General features: G+C 43.5%; 1 protein-coding gene across 5 annotated transcripts in view; it reads right to left on the reverse strand.

Moving 5' to 3' along the window:
• Positions 1 to 25036, reverse strand: part of RAF1 (Raf-1 proto-oncogene, serine/threonine kinase) — a 1232906-nt gene that overhangs the window by 818061 nt on the left and 389809 nt on the right. For all 5 annotated transcript variants that reach the window (XM_069643941.1, XM_069643943.1, XM_069643946.1 and 2 more), the window contains exon 3: positions 12931 to 13043. In XM_069643941.1, the coding sequence (XP_069500042.1) occupies positions 12931 to 13043 (113 nt within the window). The remainder of the gene's footprint in view (positions 1 to 12930; positions 13044 to 25036) is intronic.

The raw sequence follows: 25036 nt of genomic DNA on the forward strand, positions 1-25036 counted from the left end.
CCAAACATAATCCAAGATTTTTCGATTTTGTTCTGATCCAAGTGAAATTAGGTGGAACATCACCTTTGACATTATCAAATCACATTGAGCAGTCTTGAGATTGCAGGGCAGATTTCCATCTTTGTCCTCGAGGAGGGAGCTTGTTCCAAGTCATTGGGATGTTAATTTTCAGCTTCTTATTTTCCCTGAACCAAGAACAGTTCATGTCTCCACATACTATTATCAATACATTTGTATACATTTCTGTATATTCATGAATCATGGTAGTGACTAACTTGATAAACTCTTCTGCGACAATCATTATAGGGTTCCAGTAGCAATTCAGCAGCAACAAATGGGAACGCTCATCAGAGTTGGATTCTCTTGACTCCAATATGGTTCCCTGCGGAAACAAATTAGGGTTTTTTGACTTAATGACCGACCACCAATTGTTCATTTTTAATCATTGTTAGTAACCCTGAGTAGGGGCAACCCAAATTATTTTTTCTTGCACGGTTTAAATGCATGGTATAACCATCTTTCATTGGCGTCTCCCTGTGCCATGTCTCTTGTAGACAGAATGCACAATTATTTTCTAGGCTCACTTCGAAGTCATTAAATAAATGCTGAAAGCCCCTCGTGTTACATGAAATGAACACACAGGGTTCCTCGGCTACCGTATTTCATGGTTATTGTCTTTGATAACCATAGTCATCTCCTGTTTTTCTGTCCCGGGCATTTGATCCTTGAGTTTTTCTTGGATTTGAGGGTTGACAAGTCAGCATACTTCTGAGAGATTCCCGCCTTTCTTCATTTGTTACTGGCTCTGAGTTCCCCAATGCACTTCGATCATTCTCTTCAGAGTTTTGGTCATGGGGTTCAATAGATATCTGAAACCCAAAGCACAGTAATTCACCAGTGGCTTCAAGGATGGTTTTCTTGACTGCTTGGGATTTTATATCCATTAAGACTTGATCAGAACACTTCTCAGTTGCATATTGCACAATCTTGATATCCTTGGATTCAATAGTCCGTAAGGTCAGAATGCACTTGAATAGTCTCATGACATTTCCACGGTTTAAATTTACTTGATTGTCATCTGTGTATTGTATATTTTGCAGACGCAATTTTCCCTGGTTCATTGAACAGCTTCCCTTTGTTTTTTTCGTGACCTTGTCACTGGAGAAGGATTGTTTCTTCCATTGACTTATGGTTAACTTTGGATTCAGTTTTGTTTGCTCATTCATCTTCAAAGGCTCATTCAGTTCAGTTTCTTCTGCACCCAATTTAAGAGCAAACCCCACTGTTTTTTTTGGCAGGCTGTTAGTCGAGATTGTTTTAACAGGTGGCTTTAGCTCAGCGCCCATGGCTTGCTGCCGTGACTCAAGGGAGGCGTCTTCGCTATCTGTGTCATCTTCAATCGAGTATGTCGATAAGTCACACAGATCGACCAAATTTGTTGTAGAATTTGGGTCATTATCCTCTGGGTCATCTCGAAGAAGTTTGCTCGAGGTTGTGTTACCAACTTTGATTGATGTTTCACTTTTTGAATTTATCGGTTGCAGACTCACCACTCGTTGAAGGCCTAATGAAGAGGCCAGGTCTAGGTTGAGTAGACAAGTTTTGTATGAACTTTCTCACGTTTGTGCATTGTCTCTTTAATGGGATATTCTTTTGTTTTGGTTTCTTCTGCTCCCGGGAACCACTGCATTTATTCTCCAACTCTTCACTTGTTTGTATTTTTGCCGTAAAAATGCAGAAGGACTGTTGTGTCTTTTCCATACTAACATCAGTTGGTAAGGGTCCTGAGAACTCTGTTTTTATCTTTGTCACGGGGTCCATGTTAGATGTTTCACTGTCTATTACATTGGGCTGACTTGATTTTTGATCATTTGCTCATGGCGATTGATGATAGTTTGCTAGATGAGGTTGATGTTCGCGGGCATCGGTCACTATAACTTCCTGTTCAATTCTAGTCCCAATAGAATCAGGTGTTTGGGAAAACTGTATTACATTGTTCTCTTCCGAGGCTGTGTTCTTTAGATTGTTTTTTTTAATGGATCATTCACATTTACTTCTGCAGTTTTTTTAAGCGGAACAGACCTTTTACAGCACTTTTGAACTGGTTTCTTGCGCTCAGTATATTTCATCCATTTAACAGCTTCCAGTAGGCCTTCAGTGAGATTGTGTTTAGATGATTGATCTCTGGCAGCCAGCTCACTGAGTCTCTGTTGCAAACGCAAGGTTAGCTCAGCTTCACGTTCCAGCTGAGTTTGAAGAAATCCAGTGAAGCTTTCCATTTTCATTATTTTGCTAGTAAGATTCTGTAGCATTGTTGCCTGGTCTCTGGAGGCCTCATTCAACAACTCACAGTTTGATAAAGGGTATAAGTGCTAGTGATGTTGCAGCCAGGACATTATTATTATTGTGAATAGCAGCCACAGTGGATAAATTTGTCTTGTGGCCAGGGTCAAGCGAATTGTCTAGCCCACTTATAGACGAGTTTCCTTTGTTTTGACGTCTTCCTGAGTTCCGTTTGTCTGAATGTATTCTTTGTGCAGGTGCTCCAGCTCCTACACTCCCCAATTTTTCAAATAATGTGGAGCTTCTTACACCTGGTGATGTTACTTGACTCTGAAGCCACAGCGTCGAGTCACCGTTCTAATTTTCAGCAGAATCTAAAAGAATGGATTTTTGTCACTAGTCCGTGGGAAGTTAGAAAAGCTTGCACATAGTTTTTCCTTGACCATCAGGTAATCTGCTTTCAAGCGCTCTGCCAATCTTGCTTCACGGGCTGCAACATCAAAGTTTAATTCTTTATCAGGGGTAAGGATCGATTCCCTTCATTCCAGTCCTGTCCTCGAGACTTTTTCCATCCGACTTGTATCTGATGGTGAAAGTGCAGCATTCGAGTCGTCGTCAAAATTAACCGCTGCACTGGTTTTGACATGTTTGATGGTTTTAGATCGCGGAGGTTCGAGTACTGCAGGAGCAGCAGTTTGTTGCATCTGGCACCAAAACTTGATTTGCTGGTGGTTTGTTAGTGCCCTGGAGTTTGCCGATTTCTGGATCTATTGGCGATTTGGGTGGCAAGTCATTTAAGTTGTTTCCACCGATCTCGTACATCACCTTATTTGAACATTTGGGAAATGGTCTGAACGGTCCTTCTGACAAAACAGTAATATCCAGTATTTCATTATCCGTTATATCGAAGGGGGAATCGCCACTACTGAGAGGGGGCAGTAAGTTTGAAGTTGGGTCAGAGGAAATATTGTCAGAGGAAATCTCTGGAGCTGGACCAAGACCTTCCAATGTTAGTAATTAATTTAGATCTGTCGTGGTGAGGCTTGTCAGAGTGAAGGCAGCATCTGTATTAGTGTTCAGGGTGGTCGCTAGGTTATCTATATTGGTCACTTGTGGGGATGGTAATTCTTCAAGACAAGGGGCAACACACGAATTGAAGGCATTAGAATTATCATCATTCTCATGTACTGTCAATTGTGTGACATGTTTTCTTACCTTTGGTGTAAGAGCGCCAGCTTTCATTACTGACCATGGATTCAGCAGTCACCGTTGTTGCAGGGTCATTCTTGTGAGAGGACCATCTTCCGCGTTCGATCCTATCGAAGAGACAGAGGACCCATCTTCGTTCTGCACCTCACACAACCCGTGGCTCGTGGTCACACAGCTTTGGTAGGTGAAGTTGCATTTTGTTGTTGTTCCGCAGTAAGGGAAGTGCAGACAATCGACCCATTTTCCTCACGAGATTCAAGTTATCAAGTCGTTCTATTCAGGCTCTATTCATACGGTGATAGGGCATAGATTGTTGCTGCAGCTCCTCTGAAAGAGTAAGTATCACACGTTAATCCGCTTTGGCTCCCGTTGAATTGGTCTTTATTCCAATGGGATTTCAAGGGCTGACTGCCGACAGCCGTCAGCCAGCGAAGACAGCCAAGACTCAGCTGTGACTACGCTGTGCGCTCCACGCACAGAAAGGCTTTTTGAAAAAGCCGGCCCCTCCTTCTCCAACGCCGACAGCAATGGGAAAAAGACTCTTGCAAGCACCAAAATGAGTCGAACAGCTAAGACTCAGCTGTGACTCTGCTCATAAAGCCTTATAATCATTAGGAACTGCCAAGGCCAGCGATGGGCTGTAGGCCTCATTAAGCCAGGTTTCTGTTACAGCGCAGACATATAGGTCCTTCTCCAATATTTAGTCTATGTCTACTGCATGCTTCACTATGGACCTGGTGTTAAGAAGGAGGAAGCGCAGAGGCTTAGGATCTCTTGTTTTGAAGCTAATCTTAGAATCAAGCGGACAGAGGTTTTCAGCTTTATCATTAACAAGTATGTGAGTGGTCAGATCAGGTGGTATACATCAGTTATCTATGCCAATGTTGCTGACGATACTCTGATCCTCATCCGAATCACAGGTGACTATGATCAAGACTCTGCATTCATTAATATGATTTACTCCATCATTCAAAACTGGATGGCCACAAACAGCCTATGTCTCAATGACAAAAAAAACGAGATACTCATGATAGGCACCCCCTCTCGATTAAAAATGCTGCACCATGACTACCATTCCATTACCATTAATGGAACACCCATGCCAATAATAAAACAGGTCAAAACTCTGGGTGTTTACTTGTACTACAATTGCCTGCAATTGCAACCCCAGGCATTAGAACGTGTAAACTCCTGCACCCATATTTACCTATTCCCTACCACCCAACCCCTTATCTGCCCTTTCCCACCCCCCTAACAAATTTGATGAACGTTTTCATTATAATAGCCACTTTGAAATGCCTGGCATTGCAATTGCAGGCGATGAAAGGACGTCATACACTCCTCTACCACCTACATGGCCAAACGTATTGCTCTCAGACGCCAATTTCTCACACCACAAAACTCCCTCACCCTAGCACGAGCCTTTATACTTTCAAAACTGCATCACTGTAACATCCTCCTGCTAGGAACCACAAAGACTAATCTGGCCAAACTGCAATTGTGTCAAAACAAAGCCTTAATAGCAGCGCATGGACCAAAAAGAAGTGACCACATTTTGCATGTCAGGAGAGAAGTACACTGGCTACCCATACAAGCGAGAATTCAATTTAAATCCCTCATCATTACACACAAATGTATTACTAAAGAGGGCCCTACCTATCTCAATAATAGTGTGACCCAAAAAACATCAATTAGATCACTAAGCTCAGGCTCTAGCTCACACCTCTTCATCCCTAGATTCAAGAGCTCTAGGGCAGGGGGTGTCAGCTTCCCAGTAGCAGCTCCAAAAATCTGGAACTCTCTCCCACTGAACATCAGAAATGAGCCCTCACACCCCCATTTCAAGAGGCTTATTGAAACATGGTTATTCAATACATTCTAACTTGTGGGAGCACATCCAGAAATGCCTAGACCGACACTAATAATTTACCCAAACTATGTTTTTTGTGTGATAAATGCTGTAACCAATCCCATCTGTATTTAACCTCCTCTGTAACCAGATAAGTTTGCCTATGTAGCTATGTAATTTACGCTGTGATACCTCCGGGTTTGAGCGTGTAACAAGTGCTCCAAATAAATAATAGTCTTACATTTAGCAATCATTTTGGTGAAATATAAGCCAAGCTATATTTCAATTCATTCATAATTCTCCTTTTCATGTTTGATTCGAATACTGCAATTTAACTGGGAAAGGTAACCAACCTGGTCTTTATTCCATACAGTGCAAAAAAGGGCGACAATACCTCACTTGATTTTGCTGAGGTCCCTCTTATTCCAGATGTTAATTTCACTATTGCAAGTGTATAAATCGAGGGGTCCATTAGCACGCTTCCCCAAAAAAGGATGCAATAGCCATTTTAGGCTGGTGAAGGATTCCACCAGGGCTCAATTTAAGAGTAAATGGCTAAGATTCTGCCACTGGTCATTGGTTTAACACAATAACCCTTTATCAGCCTCTTTGGATGATGTTCTTTCCTTTATTTCCTATCTGGCAGAGACTGGAAATAAGCCCAACAACTGCAGAACTTACTTGTCAGCACTGGGTACTTTTTGGTGAATTTGGCCAGTCAAACCTTCTCCATTGGGAATCCTGTGGTTTTGTAAACCAAGTGGTTGTGCCGACTGTTCCCAGAGGTCAAACCGCCTCACCCCAACTGGGATTTAACTATCTTAATAATGGCTTTATGTCACAAACCGTTTGAAGCAATGGCTTCAGCAGGTATCAGGCTAGTGTCTTGGAAGACGTAATACCTGCTGGCCATAACTTCAGCCAGGAGAATAAGTGAAATATAGGCCCTAGCAGCAGACAAACCTTTCACAACATACCATCAGGACAAGGTGGTGCTGCACACACATCATTAGTTCATCCCCAGGATAGGTTCTGAATTTCATATTAACAAGGAGATTTGCCTCTGTGTTTTTTCCAAATCCAACTTTCCAATCCAGTCCTTCACTCGTTGGACTCCAGGAGAGCCTTGAAGTTATACCTCAACATGAGCAAGGGAGTTAGGAAATCCCCTCAACTCTGTCACGTTCGGGGGAGCAAATAAGGGAGCGTTGGCTTCAAAAGCAACCATTTCCAGGTGGATTGAAAGCTATTTGCTACAGAAGTGGCTGCATTCAAAAGGCCTTCATGCCCATCTCGTCAGAGCTAAGATGGCCTCAGTGGCATCTCCCATGGGACACTATCGCAAAGGCAGCACATTGGGCTACTCCTTCAGCCTTCTAGAAACACCATTACCTGGACATGAGCTCATAAGCTCAAGAGCATACATGTTCAGTGTGGTCGGGCAGTCTTGAAAAATCTCTTCAGAAAAATTAATGGGGACCTTCCATCCTTTGGAAGACATGATCTCATGAATCGCCCACAAGAATGGAGAGGCTGGGATGTAGGAGTAAGGAAATGGTAGGCATCGTAGTGACTAACGTATTCCTAGTCCATAGTCCCCTTTCCTCCATATGCCCTCCCTCCATCCCCCTAAAATGTCCTCAGTAACTAACATACCGACCTAAACTGGTAGAAAAGGACTGAGGTGCGAGGCCCGAGGCTGAGCTTGGGGGAGGCGCAGCCTGTGGCCAGGCATGCGTTTGGGCCCACAAAATAACAGTAGGACAGAAAGGTTTTTGTATGGTCCTACAAAAAGCTCAGGGCCCATTCCGAAGGACGGAATGTCACAAGTATGCAGGGGACAGGATACAGAAGTAAAATATGTTATTAGCTTCCTGCTGGTGCCTACAAATCTGTCCCACTTACTGTGTTTGGTATCCAGCAGAAAATACTCTGCTAGATTGGTGCCATGTATCACCCCACCTGCTTGCAGATCATTGGTTCCAAAACATGACTAGTCTACATACAGGTGGTTCTAGTCACCCGGTTCATATTTCCATTGTGTTACATAAGATTCACTGGATACCGGTGCATTAATGGATTCAGTTTGAGACCCTTTGTGTCGACACCTAGGCTCCAGCATGGGGCAGAAACCCCAGTTTGTATAGTCTTAACCTACGACAATACAACCATAGGAGTCTCTATTATCAGGCTCCTCTATTCTGCTGTGTTAATCCTTTTAAAAGGAACATATTGGGTGGGAATACCACTTTGTTCATGCGACCACAGCTTTGGATCTCATTATCCAGGGAATTTTGCATAATTGTAAATCATATGGATTTTTTAAAATAATAAAATGCTAACTTCTCTCTTCCTCTTTTGGGTTGTCTTGATTGAGTTCAGCAGCATCAATTAATGTAAACATAATTTCCCCTGGGTCTGCAGAGCTTAGTAAAGATGTGGAAGTATTATGAGGAACCAACCAATCACTTAGGTTATCAGAACCAGGCATTTCATTCTTCCAGCCAGCCAGATGCTCGGGGCTATTCCTTCTACCATATATTTTCTTGATGTATCATCAAATGAAAGGAACACTTTTAGATGTTTACTCTATCAAAGAGCATGAGTCATTGTTACCGGTGAAGAGCAAGAACACTTAAGCTTGTGCACACCTTCTTTGTGCTACTTTACATCAGGAGAAAACACCTACACTATAATGCATGGGCACCACAGTAATCTGTACTTCAAACAAGCTCCCTGTTCATTTGTATTAAATATTAACACTGCTGTGAATTGCTAGCTTGGACATATCATCTGAATACATATCAGTTTGATCCCCCTTACGGTTCCTTCTTCCGGAACTGGTAAAGAGAAGTACATGACCAATCATCTAATTTGGTGTAATTTGACAAGCGCACATTATTTAAAACTCTTGTAAATGGGAGCAAACTGTTTAAAACTGTTCTGAAAGAGTCTTCACCTACTTTCACTACAAGACACAACTTTTGCACATTTGATGGGAAATGACTGTCCCAACAGATTTGCTATTTCCTTGATAATGCATTGCCATTGATCTCTTGCTTTTTGATGGTCTTGCAATGGCTAAACATTCTTCAATACACAAATTATATTTTTGGCACTAGCGCGAAATCCTGTCGTCAAGATTGAGAATCACAAATACTGTCGTTCGTAGAATTGAAATCAACCCTTTCCAAAACGTTCTTTGGTAAGATGCTGTGTATGGGTATTGCCTCATTTTGTGTAAGTCCACAACAGTAGAATAACCAAGGTTTTCATATTAAAGTGATAATCATCATGAAGGGAAATGTGCATAGGAGTTTTAGATGTTATAAGGTTCAAAACTGGGCTATTTGTATCATGTATTTGTATTTTATTTGGGATTTATATAGCGCCTTAAGCCAAAGCGCTGTACATAAGATCGTAAAAACAATAAAAATTGGGGAATGCAAACAACATAGGATTTCAGTGGTATACGAAATAAAGAATATAAAGAAATAGAACAAAGAAAGAGGGCGGGCATTCCAGTGCAAGGGAGCCAACAATGAAAAGGAGCAAAAACCTGACTGACCACAGGTAGGAGAGACAAGAAGACATTGAGAATGAGAACGGGATAGGAGACTAGAATGAAAAAAAAGAGGAAAGAGACAGATGCAAGGCTGTATAGAGATTTAAAGACAAGACACAAAGTTAAATTTAAGCCAAGACTGAAATGGGAGCCAGCTAAGAGTAAGAAGAGACGAGTGAATGGTGTCACAGGTTCAAGAAGAAAGAAGATGAATAGAGGCATTGAAAACGGATTGCAGAGGGACAAAGAGTAAGAGGAAGACCAAAAAGCACAACAGAGAAATATAAGAGTCAAAAGAAAATCAGCAGTTTAGTGGCATCGAACGTCAAGAACGAAAGAGCTTTACGAAAGTTATATAAATTAAAGCGACAGGACGTGAGGATAAAGAAATGTGATGCTTAAAAGATTAATCAGAGTCTAGAAAAAGTTCCAAGTATTGAGTACAGGAAAAATGTTCCAACATCCAGGATTTGATGGCTGATAGGTATGCAGATAGTTTGTTGTGAACCTCAGGAGTGAAGGATGAAAAGGACATAAAGAGCCGAATGTCATCAATGTAGAAATGGTGAGATAGAACAAAAGATGAGATGATTTCAGCTAGAGGAAAGGTATAGAGGGAGAAGTCAAAATTAACCAAGAACCAAGCCTTGTTGAACACCATTGAAGAGTGGGAGTGTGTCAAATGAAGACCCTGACCAAGATGGGTATGACCAGACCCACGAAAGAACAGACCCAGAGAACCCAAATGAGGACAGAGAAGTCAGTAAGAGAGAATGATTAACAGTGTTGAAAGCTGCAGACAAGTCAAGAAGAATGAGAGATGAATGTTTAAGGTAATGTGCCGAGAGTAAAGAATCTATAACAGAGAGAAGAGCAGTTTCAGTGGAGTGGCAAGGCCAAAGTCCCGACTGAAAGCGAGGGAGAATAGAATTAGCAGAAACAAAGGTAGGGACATGGGAATAACCAAGGCGTTCAAGTAGTTTAGAGAGATATGGGAGAAAATAAATTGGACAAAAATTAGAAGCAAGCGAAGAATCAGCAATGGGTTTATTTGGAATGGGGATGATAAAAGCATTCTTAAAGGCAGAAGGGAAAACAGATGTTGAGAGACCGATATTAAAAAGGAAATTAAGATCAGAGACTAAAGAGGGATAGATTTGAGGAAGGCGGGACTAGGGAACAGGGTCAAGTGGGGAAGCAGTAGGGTGCACCCGGGCAAACATAGGAGAAGTTTCATCATTAGAACTTTGGGAGAAACAAGAAATCGTAGTACTAGGAAGCAAAGTAGGAAAACTACTGGTAGATGGTAAGATGGAGGACTCAAATGGTAGAACAGAGAGGCCAGCTTTGAGGAGAAAAACAAAGCAACATCAGAGTTAGATAAAACAGAGTTGATCGAGTGATCAGGAGTAAAAGGAGATGGAAAATGTGAAAATCTGAAATAAACGTTTAGGATGAGTTGACTCAGGGTGTATAAAATCAGAGAAATGGGAGCGTTTAGCTGAGAGAAGACAGTCTTCAAAAAAAGCATAATAAGATTAAGAAATGCAGTCTCCCTCAGACCTGAATTTAAGCCAGCATCTTTCGAGGAGCACGTCACATGGCGCAAAGATGCAAGTATAGCTAAGGTTGAGGGGGTTTACGAGAAGGGTGGAAAGGTAACGTTGTATGAGGAGCATCTAAAGGAGAAGATGAAAGAATAGAAGCTGCTTCATCAGCAGATAGGATAGCAAAGGAAGAATAAGATGTAAGAACAGCAGAACATGAGGAAACAAACGGTATTGAATGAGCATCGGTCACGCCGATACTATAAGGGAGAAACAGAGGAAACCGAGGACATAGGACAAATTGAGACAGAAAGAAGATGATGGTCAGAGAAATAGACCAGAAATGAAGACAGAGGAAGTAGAAAAAGAAGAAGTAAAGATAAGGTCCAGGCAAGAACCTGAGATATGAGAAGGAGGGGTGAGAAGAGGAAATGGAATCAAAAACGGCGAGAAAAGTGAGAGAGGTAAGATGGAGACTGAAATCTCCCAGGAGAATAAATGGCATAGTAGAGGGAAGAACAGAAAGGGTGTATATCAATGTTGTCAAGAATGCTCCACCCCAACTAGGACAACGATCGATAATGTTGGAAAGGGCAGAGGGTCTTCCGACCCACCCCTTGGCGATACCGACTAAGAACTAGATGCTATAGAGAACATCCAGGGATCAGGGGGGGTGCACATAAAGAGGGTTGCACGATTCCCTTAGTGCTTGCATTACAAGCTATATGGTAGATGTGCTTATGAATGCCATTTTGGCTAGTGGCAGCCATCTTAGAAGTTAGGTTAGGCCCAAGCGCAGCACACAGTATTTTGTGTATTCGTACTAGGCCCCTTGCATGAGCACGAACACCACCCGACCCTGGCCAAATCTGAGAGATCCACAACCTTCTTTGTTCAGAAAGTTACAGGCCCTCGTGCCGTGGGAAGAATGTGCCCTGCGAGATCGCGTGAAGGGAGCAAAGCACCTCTTGGCAGTACCATCCCACAACGCAGATAGCAAGGCCCTCCTGCCCCAAATGATCCCTACATGAGAAATACAGTATTGCCATACTTTCATCCCATGACCCCTGCATGCCACAGCATCATCCAAACTCAGACCGACCATAAAACGTTTACACCCCCCGATCGATCACCAAGATCAGAAGGCAAGGATATGGTGCCTTCAGGAATGGGTCATATGATTTCTTCAGGGTGACATCAGAATTATAGCTCAAAACTGAAGTGGAGGACCTTGTTAGATGATGATCTGCCTGGGGACGAGTGAAGTGTGAGTTAGTGTGACCTCGGTTCTCCCCCAAGCCTTTTCCCTCTATCGGCCAGGTTCATTGTTACAATCCTAAGAATAACATTGTGTGCTAGAGTAGCTAATTAATTGTTAGGTCAGCTCACCGCAGATGAGCTCAGCAGCACCCACGTGAACAGAGGTGGACAGATGAAGATGGGCCAATGGCCTGGCATCAGATATAGAGCAGGTCCTACATCTATAGGCCTTTGTCAATCTGTATTGTAGTATTGTACTATATAGGATTGCATTATTCTTGAAACTGTTTGTGCTTATAATGTACCGCACATGCTGACGATCCTCAGAAAGTTCTGTGGCAGCAGAGTTCTTTGCTGAAGCATTCCAATTTATTTAGAAATAAATGCTTATTATCCTTGCAGCAGTGTTGTGGGCCTTTTTTCCCTAGCGTATTGTATTTTTTCTGGTGCGAGTGTGCAGGGGCGTGCCTTCAATAAGCAAAAAAGAAATCAAATATGATCGGGCTTAAAGAAAGAAGTGCATGAAAATTCAAATTAAAAAAAGACTGGAAGAGTCAGAACAGTTGGAGCAAGAACAAAGGATGAACAATAAAGAATGCCAGTACCACCGCCACGAGCAGTTGGATGTGGGGTGTGAACAAGTTTTTAGAGAAAGAAGCAGGGAGTCTCCCACTTTTTGCAGAGTGCACCTTGATATGCTAATTTGTGGTTGGCGCCACATTCAATTGGTATGTTAAGGAGTCCCTCCACTTCTTTATTTAGGTCTTGACCACTGGATTAGCTTAATACCAGGAGCTACTTTGGACTCCCTAGGAAAGAGGCACAAAAATGAAACTATCTATATGATATTAACTATGTTTAGGAACGTGAATAAAGCAGAAAAAACTACACATTTAGGTCACAATTAGTTCAGGTGCGTGTCAAGTGAAAGCTAATTTGGGGCCAGGACTAACTCCTAGCTCTCGAAAAGCAGGTGGTGACATAGCTAGGAGCTACTTTTACCTCCTTCTCATAAAACCTTCATTTCGATCCTTCATGTGCAGCATTTTACCCTCTGATTTTGTCGTAGTGGAATAGCAGAAGTAGCTGCACGGGGACCAGCAAAGGAATGTCATGAGGAAGGAAGTCATTGCTGCAATATTCAAAAACGGTCTTCTCCACAAAAGGGAAATAGCATGCTAGCAAAATGCATTATTGCAAACACCAAAGACTCTTACCCTTTCTGTTCCTGAAGGAGTCGAAAAACGGCACAACATTCTGGCTGCAGACCCCGTACTTTGAGTGCCTTCATGAGACAGTCGTGTAGACTCATCCCGTTCCGCACGCTAACCTGGAACAAAAGCTCATTTTACAATACAATACAATATCCCTACAGACAACATTGGGCACACACATATTAAGTCTACAATATATCCCAAAGTGATGCTTGGATCTGAACACCCATACTTTTCGACGTATGTGTTTGCAATGTAATCCTTTGCACCAAAGTAGACTAGAACAACATGTGAAACGCACATTTTAGCAGATCTTTGTAGATAGTGTTGTGAAGCCTCCATTCAGCTGCAAGTTCCGACAATCTGTCGGCACTATGTTTCCACGCAGGGCAAGTGACTGTACAAGATCCATACAGTAATTCACCTTCATCAGTACCCTCTTACAGCAGGAATTTATCTGGCCACAAAACGGCCAAGTTTCTTTTGAACAGATCAAACAATGCATCGCCAATGCTTTGGTGAGGTCCACTTCCAGATAGCTGTGGGCAGAGTAGTCATTTGTAAGGGCTTAGGGAGCATGTAGGGAGCCACACTCATACAAATGTGACAGTCTCAAAAGAAGTTTCAACCATAGAATCTATTTTGGAGAACCATAGTTTTTGTCGTAGGAATCATTTTGTGACTACTATGCCCCAATGATGTTCATGACCAAACTTGTATTCTTGCAGATATTTGCCCCACCTCTCAAATTTTAGATGCATTTTTTTTGCGTTCAGTTGACCATAAATTGCTGTCAAGGCCAGGTAATCGGTAATAACAGTAAATATCCTGCCAGAGGAACAGGTGGTAGAGTTCAGAGGCCCCAGACCCAATGGCAAGCTTTTGTTTTCTGCCTTAGAGTATTCCTTTTCTGTTCTCATGCTTCTGCCGGCACAAAAGATGCATAGAGAGTTCCAACTGTTTTTATGCAAGAATGACGCCCAGTCTAACTGGTCTGGCATCCAGTGTAACCTCAGTAGGGAGATCTGATTTAAAAAAAAAGTCAAAAAACAATGGTAATTAAATCGTGAAGCACTTGAAGAGCGTCCCAATATCCAGAGCTGCAAGCGATTTGATCAATTGCTACCACGTCTGTAATCACAGCTTTAGATAAAATGTTTGCTGCACATTGAATTCCTGGGATAGTAAAAGCAGACAATGGCACTCCTGTTAGCAGGCAGGACTTGACATTATTTGCAAAGTATCTCAAATGTTATCATCAGTGAGTAACTCCACATAGTAAGTCAATGGATCTGTGTAGCACTTCATGAAGAAGTTAAAAAGGACTCTTCAAATGCGTCATATTACCAAAGGAGCCATAGAGCAAGCCCTGTGCCAACAGTCAATCGCTTACCAAAATACTCCACACAGCATTTGACGAAAATGCCTTCAGGGTTAATTTCCAACCAAGTCGTATGCACACGTATTCCCCATGCTGTGCACAAAACAGGCGAATCAGGTGACACAACCAAGACTACAGAAGATAACACCTCTGTTCAACCCACAGTCGCCAGGGCTCACCGATGCAAGCGGTTCCTTGGTTATAGGAAAATGCAGACACTTCATCATGAGACACTCTTCAAGAAAGGCAATGACTGCTCACCATACGGACTAAGGATGTGTCTAGTCCCTATGATACAGATTCATCCGTCAGTAACTCTTGACTTGAAGGTCCACATGGTTACACATGCGAGTCTGGCTGATGAGGAGCAGGTTATAATTATTCAGAAACCCATAAATGCAGACTGAAGAAACTGAATACACCTACTTGTTTTTCTTTAAAAGCTGCGGACGATGTTTTGTCCTCAACAATCGTTGTCATTGGGTGAGAATGGCTTCATTAAGGATAGGAAAGGAAGTGTATACTTTACTTTTTTTATTGTATTTAGCCAATTATCAGCTTTTTACAAAATAAAACAATCATATTCAAATTTAAAATCATTACAAAATAGAAGTCCATCCTATTCAACACATTATACAGATATAAATAATTACAGTCAAAAGAAGAAAGAAAGAAAGGGCAAGACAATCCACTAGAAACATCCTACGCTCTTCAACAATTTCAAGGCCCCCCAAAGTTAGTTTGGTCTCATAGCCGGAGGCTGCCCTCTCCCAGAAAGCAGCCGTCTGCTGCCAATCTTCACAGTGAACCAACTGGGAGCGATAATGCACTCTCCTCGCTTGCAGGCTACAAATCCAATAACAATATGCTTCAGAGTTTTGTAATTCCATTTTCCCACACAGTGAACAGAGACCATCTTCAAATTGCAGTCTCTCTCTAGATGCCTTTATCTCTCACGTCAGAATCACATTAACCCGAAACCTGAGAAAATCATTACTCTCTCGGGGATCTGGAAATTTAATCAAATATCCCAGAAGTAAACCCCTGGGTTTATCTAGAAAGGAGAGTGGTTTGGCAAGCTTCAGGTTTCGAACGGAATCAATTATTTGAATCCAATCTCGATCCAGAATCGCCTTTTTAATGCCCAGCGAATTACTCACCTGATCTTTAGGCAATCAATCTGAACGAGCCAGACTATTCATTGCAAATGCTTTCAGTATTGTCAGTTGGGGCGAGTTACCCTGGTTAATATGGGTAGCCAGATCTTCATAAAGGGAGTCCACCTTCTGAACCAGAACGGACCAATGGAGAGAAACTATTCTGTGTTCTAACAATGCTTCCAGAGAACTCAAACCCAGTTCGTATCTTATACTAGAGACAGGAAGGGACTGAGTAAGATTTAAAGCACTCTTCCAGAGTCTTCCCTCCAGTCTCATCGAGTTAACTGACCAGGCCTGAAAGTTTGAGTCCAAGCCATAGAGAACTTTAGGAATCACCTTCTCTTTGTAAAAGCGAATCAGAGGCACAAACGAGAATTTGAAATACTTGATTAAGACCTTTTTCATCTGATAAGTTAAGTGATCTATTACACCTTCAAGCATACTGTCTCTTTCAGAATTGATGGATTAGCATACAGGGTCAGGCCCAGATATCTTACTTCCATCTTCACTGGAATACAAGAGCCAGTTAAATACCATTTATAATTTGGGATAAGCCTTCCCCGATTACAAAAACAGACAATATTTGTTTTTGCAAAGTTGATTGTTAAATCATTAATCGTTGCGTGCTTCTCAAACCCCCCCTTATGAGGTGTTGAAGGCCTACTGGTGTGAAATCCACTTGGACCACCTCATCCGCATATGCTAACCAACTCAGGGATTGACTCCCTATCTTTGGAGCAGCGAGTGCACATGTAATTAATGCCTTATTCAGATCTGCAATATAGAGGTTGAATAGGCAAGGAGCCAAAATACATCCCTGCCCAACTCCTCTACCTGTTAAAATTGGACCGGAGAGGGTACCGCTACCATCCAGTCTGACCTGAATCTTTTTATCTGTGTGCAAATGTTTAATAATAGCCAATGAGCCTGGTGGAAGGGCCTATGGATGTAGTTTAAGCCAAAGCCCGTTTCTGTTGATTTTATCGAAGGCCAATGACAAGTCGATCTAGGCACCAAAAAGGGCCGTACCACCCTTTGACCATGATTTACCCATCAGTGTATGCATTATCACGCCGTTCAATGAGGTGGAGAGGCCCCTCCTAAACCCGGTCTGATGTTTCTGCAGGATTCCACTACCCTCTGCCAAAGCTTCCAATTCACCCAAAATTACTGGAGGCAAAATCTTATTATCTGCGCCAAGAAGAGTGATCAGGTGATAATTAACAGCTTCCGCCCGATCGCCACCTTTGAATATTGGAAGGACAATGGCAGATCTCCACGAAGGGGGAGTCTCCTCAAACTAAAGAAAGTTTTCAAACAGATTGTAGAGGATCCTTGACCATGCTGGAGCATTCGATTTCAAAATGTAATTGGAAAGGCCATTCGGCCCAGGGGCTCTGGAGGAAGATGCCCTTACTATCAAATCTTGAATACAATCCCTAGAGATAGTCAGGGACCACCAGGCCTGGCAAAGACAAAGACTACGTTCAGAAGTCAACGGACCATACAGCTTCAGAATGTGGGAACGCCACAACTCCCCCGAGACAGCATTACCCTGCAACCCCAATTGTGATGTGTTGCTTTGGTTAACCATCGCCCAAAAGTTCCTAGAATTGTTCTTAGATAATGCCCTTAGCATGGTTTCCCCATCCCATGTAAGCCGTTTAGTGGGAGATTTGCGTTTAGAAGCCATTACCTGAACCCCTCCCCGCTCATTCTTAAGGGCTCCAATTGCTCTTCTCAAATACTTTTTCTAATCTCGGGTGGCTTTGTCAAATTCATGTTGATGACAAACCAATCCCTTTGAATTCACTAAAGCCGGGGACTCCAAGCCCCAAATAAGATCAGTATAAATAAAAGTATTACAAGCCCAGATCGATCAATTTCATCCACACACTCCAGGTAGTGATCACGTTTTAGTTTAAGGTTTAGGGATTCGCCATCTCTTCAGAACTTTACAGCCCAGGGAGCAACGTGTACCGAGATCAAAACTAGCTGTTAAGATACTATGGTCACTGTCTCAATGATTTCAAATCTGTCCCAGCATGCTAAAAAAGGCCCCTGTCAAAAACAGATAATCTATCATTGAGCTGTGGCGACCATTAGTGCAAGTTGAGTTCACTACTCAAGCTCCCCCAATATATCCATTTGCCATATGTAAGTTCCATTCATTAAGGAAGTCCAGCCATTTCACACCATTCATCATCAAAACCCTATTCACATTGTTAGTATCCATAACTGATAAGAGGAATTCAGATCTCCACCCAGTATTATATCTGTACCTTTCATTACTGTAAGCAGGAGTGAGGAGTACACAAGGGCTCAGGCATACCCCCACTCTTTACAACATATTCACTAGGCCACTCTTCAACATCCTCGATTCACTAGGCATCACATGCACAAATTACGCTGATGACACTCAGGTACTCCTGCCATTATCTAGTGGCTACGAGTCTGACAACAAAACCCTTAAGACCATCTACTCCTCCATCTAAAAATGGATGGCAGAGAACTGGCTGTGCTTAAACAGCGAAAAAACCGAGCTACTCCTAATTGGGTCTTCAGAAACCCTTAGGAAACTCATCCAATATAGTGCCTTCACTATTGACAACTCTTTAATCCCAGTATCCCAAGCAGTCAGACCCTTGGGAGTCTATCTCGACTCCAACCTCTCGATGACTAGGCAGGTGAATGCCACAGCACCCGCTGCAGCACACCACCCTAAACTACTCAGCGCAGCTAGACCATACCTCACGGAGCAAAACTGTCCAACCATAGCTAGAGCCATTATTGGCTCCTGACTGGATTACTGCAATGCCCTCCTGGCTGGCACCGCCACTAAAAATAACGAAAAGCTCAAAATTGTCCAAAATAATGCGCCCCGGGCTGCCATCGGCATCCCTAGAAGAGACCACATATCAGCTGCCAGGAAACAAGCCCACTAGCTCCCCATGAAAGAAGGGGTCATCTTCAAAACCCTGGCCCTCACACATAAATGCATCCACAACACAGCCCCTCAATAACTAACACAAAGAATCAAAGCCACACACAGCCAGACCTACCACAACCCCATACACCAACCAAATCACTATGCCGAAGATTCTCAGAGCATGGGCCGGAGGGTCCAGCTTCCCTTTCATTGCTGCTACCCAATGGAACTCCCTGCCACCCCACCTCAGAGGTATGGCATCCCACCTTGCCACCCGCAAAGCAATTAAAATGATGACTCTCCAACCCTTCAGAACACTCCAATATGATTAACTGATATATTGTAACTAAATTACCTGTATCTACTGTACGCTGTACCCATTCATCTTAACTTTGCCACGCTGAATATAACCTGTAGCAAAGTATGTACCTGTAACTAAGACACTTTCATGCAACAGTGCCTCGATACCCCTGGGCTGCCAGTGCGCTTTATAAATGCAAAAAATAAATAAATGGGATAGGTCTTCAAAGAATACTGATAAGCGGGATAAGGCGGGGTTCCAGTACACATTAATCAGGACAAGTGATCTCAATAGCCACTTCACCCGGATTTGTGCCAGAGCGGCACAAATTCCCTGATTTTCAATTGGAATTTTCACCAAGCTCACAAAAGTTGCATTTCCAACAGTTATTAGTAGACCGCCAGACGGTTGACCCCACCCCCCCCGTTCAAATGCGTGGCAAGCTGTTCCACAATAGTGAAACCATCCAAAGTAAATGAGCTTAATAGCCACGTCATTTGGAATAATACCAAATTGAATCCTCCAAAGATCCATTGTTGCATGATGTTATTCTTAAAGCTACTGGAACCCTGCATATTCCAAATCAGTTTCACCTGGTTATTTACTAAAGCCGCTCTTGCGACAATCCAAATCACTGAAAGACCTCAGAAAGGATATTTGGTAGGAGGGTGAGAATGTTGTTCTTCTTACACCCACTAGAACCAACATTATTATCTCTAGCCCCCCTTTGTTCGCGAAAGAGTTCTAAATTACAAGGCCTTGTTTCTCCAGCTCATCCGCCGCCGCCCACATTGCTTCGACCCCCAGACGGGATTTCAGAGCCAGTTCCACCAAATCCGTTCTAGATTCATAGGGGAAACAAACTTAGTCCAAATCATACTTCGAGAAAAGACATAGGGACAGAACATTTTTTGTAATAGCCAAAATGTACCTTCTATTTAAAACCTTCACATCAGATTTTAGTATTTTACATTCAAACCATATTTTAGGGATACCAAATGGAGGAAGGGCACATTCCTGATTTATAGTAGTTAACCCTTCCCCACCACTGCTCAAGTCGCCTTGCGGGTGGGCTGGGCTGGCAGCGGCAGATGACATAGAAGTCATACAAGGGATGGGGCCCAGAACAGAGAGCCTGTGGGTTATATTTTTCCCCCTTACAAAAGATCAGAGCCAATTTAATAACTTTTTTGGGAATATCAGAAGTCAAATCTACGGGGGCAGCGGCTGGTAAAGATGCCCTGTCCATTTGAGACACAGTGTTAGTTAATCTTACGCCAGTCTGAACCTGGACTATAATGCCTTTGTTGATCTTCACCTCCTTCCTCGGTTTTGACTTCCCCTTTCGACTGGCTTCTTTCACTAGTGTCATAGACCAGATGCCCCCTTAACATCTGGGGAATCACCAACCTTGTCCATTGCATTAAAAAATGGCTGATTGCCAGCTCTCCTTGATCTTCTTGATTTTTAGACTTTTTTCCAAAGTTAACGTGTGTTTTTCCTTACCGTTTTTATGATTGGCTTTATTTCTTAACTTCTGGTCAGAATCGATTCCTGGAGAAAGCAGTAGGCATTGTGCTGAAACCTGCTTCTCAAAGGCGACAGCCACCAAATCAGGGTGTTGCTAGGTCTGGAAAAGATCTGGGGCTATGCTAATGCTGGGACTAGGGGCTAGCTAGCCTTTTTGTTGTAGCCCCTGAGCTTCTATCTGGGGCTACAACCAAAATACCCGGGGCTACAGCCCCCCTTAGACACCCCCTAGCAACACCTCTGCACCAAATTCACTCCAACTGTGAGTAAATCCAATTCAGGCAGAATTTGAGCAAGCCAGAAAACTCCTCCATTGTTGATAGAGAGAGGAGAATCAACCAAGTCGTCAGGTAGAGCCTCCTGTGGGGCACAGAACTCCCCAGGCTTCAAGGAAGTCACTGTATCAATAATACTCTCCATTTTAACATTTATTCCCAATATTTGCTGGTTTAGCGAGGCCACATCCCCCTGTAAAGTGTTAAGGGTTAGGGTTTGCACACTAACATCCCTCTTAATGGCAGTGAGTTTCTCTAGAAAGACCGTGTTCAGAGCAGATGTCATCCCAACCAGGGTCGATTCACACCCCCAACCCCACACTTCCTTTGTGAGTTCCAATAGAGTACGAGACTGCACATGAACCTCTCCCTCTCCCATCAGTAATTCAAAAACATTTACCATGGATGTTAGGATAAAGTTAAGAGTCAAAATCACTGATTGGGGAGGATTAATGGGATCCGAAGGTAGAAGACTCCTCTATATTGCCCGAAGAATCAGCAGCTTGGTGAGCATTCTTTACCGACACCTCGGCTGAGCCCCACTCAGCCACATTGTTTGATAAAAACAAATAAGGCTACGTTGCGGGACTTCATTCAAGATATAGTTCCCAAATTTCTACTGACTTCCAGGCTGGTAAACGTACGCTACTATTGTGGCCTAACGGAAGACAGTCATTTATCTTTCTCTTTACTGATGAGGAGGAGCGGGTATAGTCCTTCGAATTTAGAAATAAATAGTGCGCCCCTCAAGGAGTTGGAGGAGATATCACAGGCGACACTGTAGTTGAATCTGTGGGATTCACTTCAGGATTTCTTAGTGTGCATGCGGGTTCAACCACCAGCAATTCAGTTCTCTGTTCCTCAGTGTCCACCTCAATAGCCATGTAAACGCCACTCCTTAAACTATACACAGAGGTGCACCAGTTTAGGCCAAGCTCCTAAATTAAAATAAGGCCCTCTAATTTATAGTTTACAATTTGTACCGTCACAGGTGTTGCTATATAAAAGAGATATCCCAGTCAGGCACAGTTTAATATTCGGATAAGAATAGCGTTGGAGATCAAAGGCTATAATTGCCAACAGTCACTCCAACAGGTCGTTAGCGGGCTCTTGTAATGCTGTTCTACGGAGCAGACCATCTTCAAATAAAGTCAGTTTCTTCCATCTAAATTGTTCAAACGGAGCAAAGAACGTTGGAGCTCAAGGGCTATAGTTGCCAACAGTCACTATATCGATTCCCTTAAGCAACCAAGCACTTCTCGTGTTGTCGTAGTAAATTGTAGTTGAATGAGTAGCAGGAAATGCTTGCAAAACACTTACCGCTTGTTAAAAAAAAAAAAAAATGCGCTCTCCGAGTCCACCGCAAGACACGCAAAACACTTGTGTCTCGCTTCGCTCAGCCAGTAGTTTAAATGGTCCGCCCTCTTAAAGGCACAGCACAGCAGCTCCTCCAGAAAGAGGGAAGCCAAATCACGTCCTTCCAGCAAGGCTCCAGACTACAATGAACACGCGAAACACTTGCGCCTCACTTCCTCATATACAGGTTAGACCAAGATTAGCAAGTTAGTTTCAGTTTCGTACCGAACAATGAATAAAGAAGATTGATACAACCTCCCTACTTGAATTCTGTTTTTCTCTCCCAGACTGGGAATTATAAATTTGACAATGAGCATCAAGATTCTGAGTCTGCAAATCAGAAGAGTAAATGAAGGTATCTTGATTTTGCAATGGGCTACACCACATGCCAGCCAGAGGTGTGCCCAGTGCTGCAACCATCTTGCTTAGGCAAGCCTCAGTCTCCAGGTGTGCACCCTAGCAGCCCCCATAACTGCCTCGTGCGGACATCATTCCTGGGCCCTACCAGTCAAGAAACCCAGGAGAAAACGGTCACGCAAATTTGAAGGAGTACAGTATATGGGGCCACCAGGTACAAGGTGTATAAGCAATGGAGGAGGGCACCAGCACTGCACAGACTCTGTACATCACCATCATAATTCGGCATCCTACCAATGCAGTAGGCAAGTAGCCCAACCTTCTCACGAGAAGGAGACAGAACAGGAAAGTATGTAGCCATGAGCGCGAACAAATAGCGTGCTTGTGGAATTCTCTTCATGTAAAAGTAGTGAGGACATAAGTTGCACATACTGTGAACATAATAACAAGCATTGGCAATGCCAGGAGCTTGTGCTTTTGTGTAGGCATAGGAAGCTACTCCTCCTGAGAATGCCTTTCTACGACATGCCCACCCTGCCCATGCCCACTCTCTCTACCTCCCACCACCACACTCTCTACCGCAACCCACCAATCTCCCCCTACCCCACTGTATTCTGTGCGCAGGTTAGGTTTTGTTTGGGCTATTTTGTGCTACTTTTGACAATCCCACCCGTGGCTGCTTTGTTAGTCATGATTTTTGCCGCCAACCAACTCACATCACCACCCACCCCACACCGACTCTAACCCCACCCAATCACCCGTGCCTACCCCACCACACAATCCCCACCCTTTTACCCCCACCCACCTAATCCCCTTCCTTTCTACCTCTACCCCCCAACCAATTCCCAACTCTCTCTACCCCCACCCCGTCTACTGCCAAAGCACTCTCTACCTCCACCCACACTAACCCATCCACACTACACGCACTCTGTACCACCACCTGCCCCCACTCTCCCTAACCCCATTCACCCACCCACCCTACCCACACTTTCTCTACCCTTACCCACCCCCTACCCTCTCTACACCATCCAAACTCCCTACCCCAAACCCACGCTAACCCCACCCTCTCTACCAAAAGCCTCACACCCTTCCTTCACCATCTACCCTCACCCACCCTACCCTCTCTGCCTCCACCCACCACACTACCCCTACATACTGCCTCCCTCTCTAACCCCACCCACTCTCTTCTATCCCAGGGAAGTTAAGAATGGATAAGTAGGAGCCTAAAGCAACTCCAGGGTAGCCTGCATTAATGATAGCGTTCCGCAAATCTAGCTTCGACATAAGAATTGCCATTTCGAAAACCCTTTATGACCCCTTATGCTTTAAATAATGTATAGATGTGTCCTAATACTAGTTTATAGATTGCCCCAAAGGCACAGATTAAATTCACAAACATGTGTTTGTTCAGCATTATCCGCCTGGGGAGCCAAAAGGAGTGCCTTCTAGCTGTTGGTTTCACGCTACCCAGGGTCTTCTTGGCAGGAAGCAGGTGCTAAATAGCTCCCACCAATTCCGAGCCCTGTACCCCCACCCTCCCTAACCCCCACCCTGTCTACTCCCTCCCAACTACCCAAACCCCGCTCTTTCTACCCCCACCCACCGTATCCCCTCCCACCCCACCCCACTCTACCCCATTCATCCATCCATCCCAACCCCACTCTCTACTCCATCCATCCATCCCACCCCCACTCAACCTAGCCCCACTCAACCCATCCCCACTCAACCTCCCCCCATGCTCTATCCCAATTCCCCCTACCAATCCTACTCCCTCTCTTTCACCACCCACCCTACTCCCCTTCTCTCTACCCCCAAACAACTGTCTCTACAACCCACCCCCACTCTCCAACGCCCCTGTCCCCCCCGTTCTCTCACTCACTATTTCTTACCTTCTCACTTTCAACCTTTCTCGCTCAGGTTTCCACTTGCTCATTCATCATCGATGGGATACTCAATGTTTTCCCCCTTTGCTCTATCGTCCTTCCTTCTCATTGTCTTACCGCATCCCCACCCCTTATCACATCCTCCTTTGAAACTTTGCACTCTCCTCCGTGCACCACAGTGCCTATAAACACAAAATGCAAAGAACAGTAAACAGCAAAACGATTGGCTTTGCCAATGCTCTTTTTTTTAACAGGTCGTCAGTGAAGAACACATAGTGCTTATAAATCGAGTGGCTGAAGGCAGACAAGTTTAAGACATTTTTATTACACCAATTGTGCATTGGAGAACTTTAAAAAGACTGCTTTGAAAAAAATACTGGCAGGCACTTGAGCATACAATTTGATGGTAAAGCTAGAAAAAAGGTTCAAAGAGTTCCCATGAGGAGGTGTTTTGGGCGGGGCAGGAACTGGGTGGGAATGGCCATTGGCAATAACATGATCATGGGCAGTCAATGGGTGGGCAAATCACGAAACACTGACGAGCTTTGTGTCCCTCTTCATATGCCATTTCTCCCCATCTGTACTCTAACGTAATCGTTTTGGCTTAGAGGGGGTGCTGCCACCTAATAGCCCAAACTAATAAAAAATGTATTTCATATAGTGCTTGCTACCACAGTTTCTACCTTTTTGTTGCAATACATGTGGCACTGTAATGCAATGCAAAGGAAGGAATGCTAAGTGGACGTGCCAGAACTGAAACCAGGCACCCTGTAAACTGAATGCCAATCCAAGCAGCCAACATGTAACATGTTGATCCACCACTGACCGAAGTAAAGTAAAAAAAATAAATTTAAAAAAGAAATCTGCTGCCCTAAAGTCCACAAAGTTTATTAAAGTGTATTCATTGGTAGGCAAGAACAAGTGGACAGCGGCTGTC

The sequence above is a fragment of the Ambystoma mexicanum genome, chromosome 2p (genome assembly GCF_040938575.1).
Source record: "Ambystoma mexicanum isolate Mex_15411 chromosome 2p, UKY_AmexF1_1, whole genome shotgun sequence".
Classification (NCBI taxonomy): Eukaryota; Metazoa; Chordata; class Amphibia; order Caudata; family Ambystomatidae; genus Ambystoma; species Ambystoma mexicanum.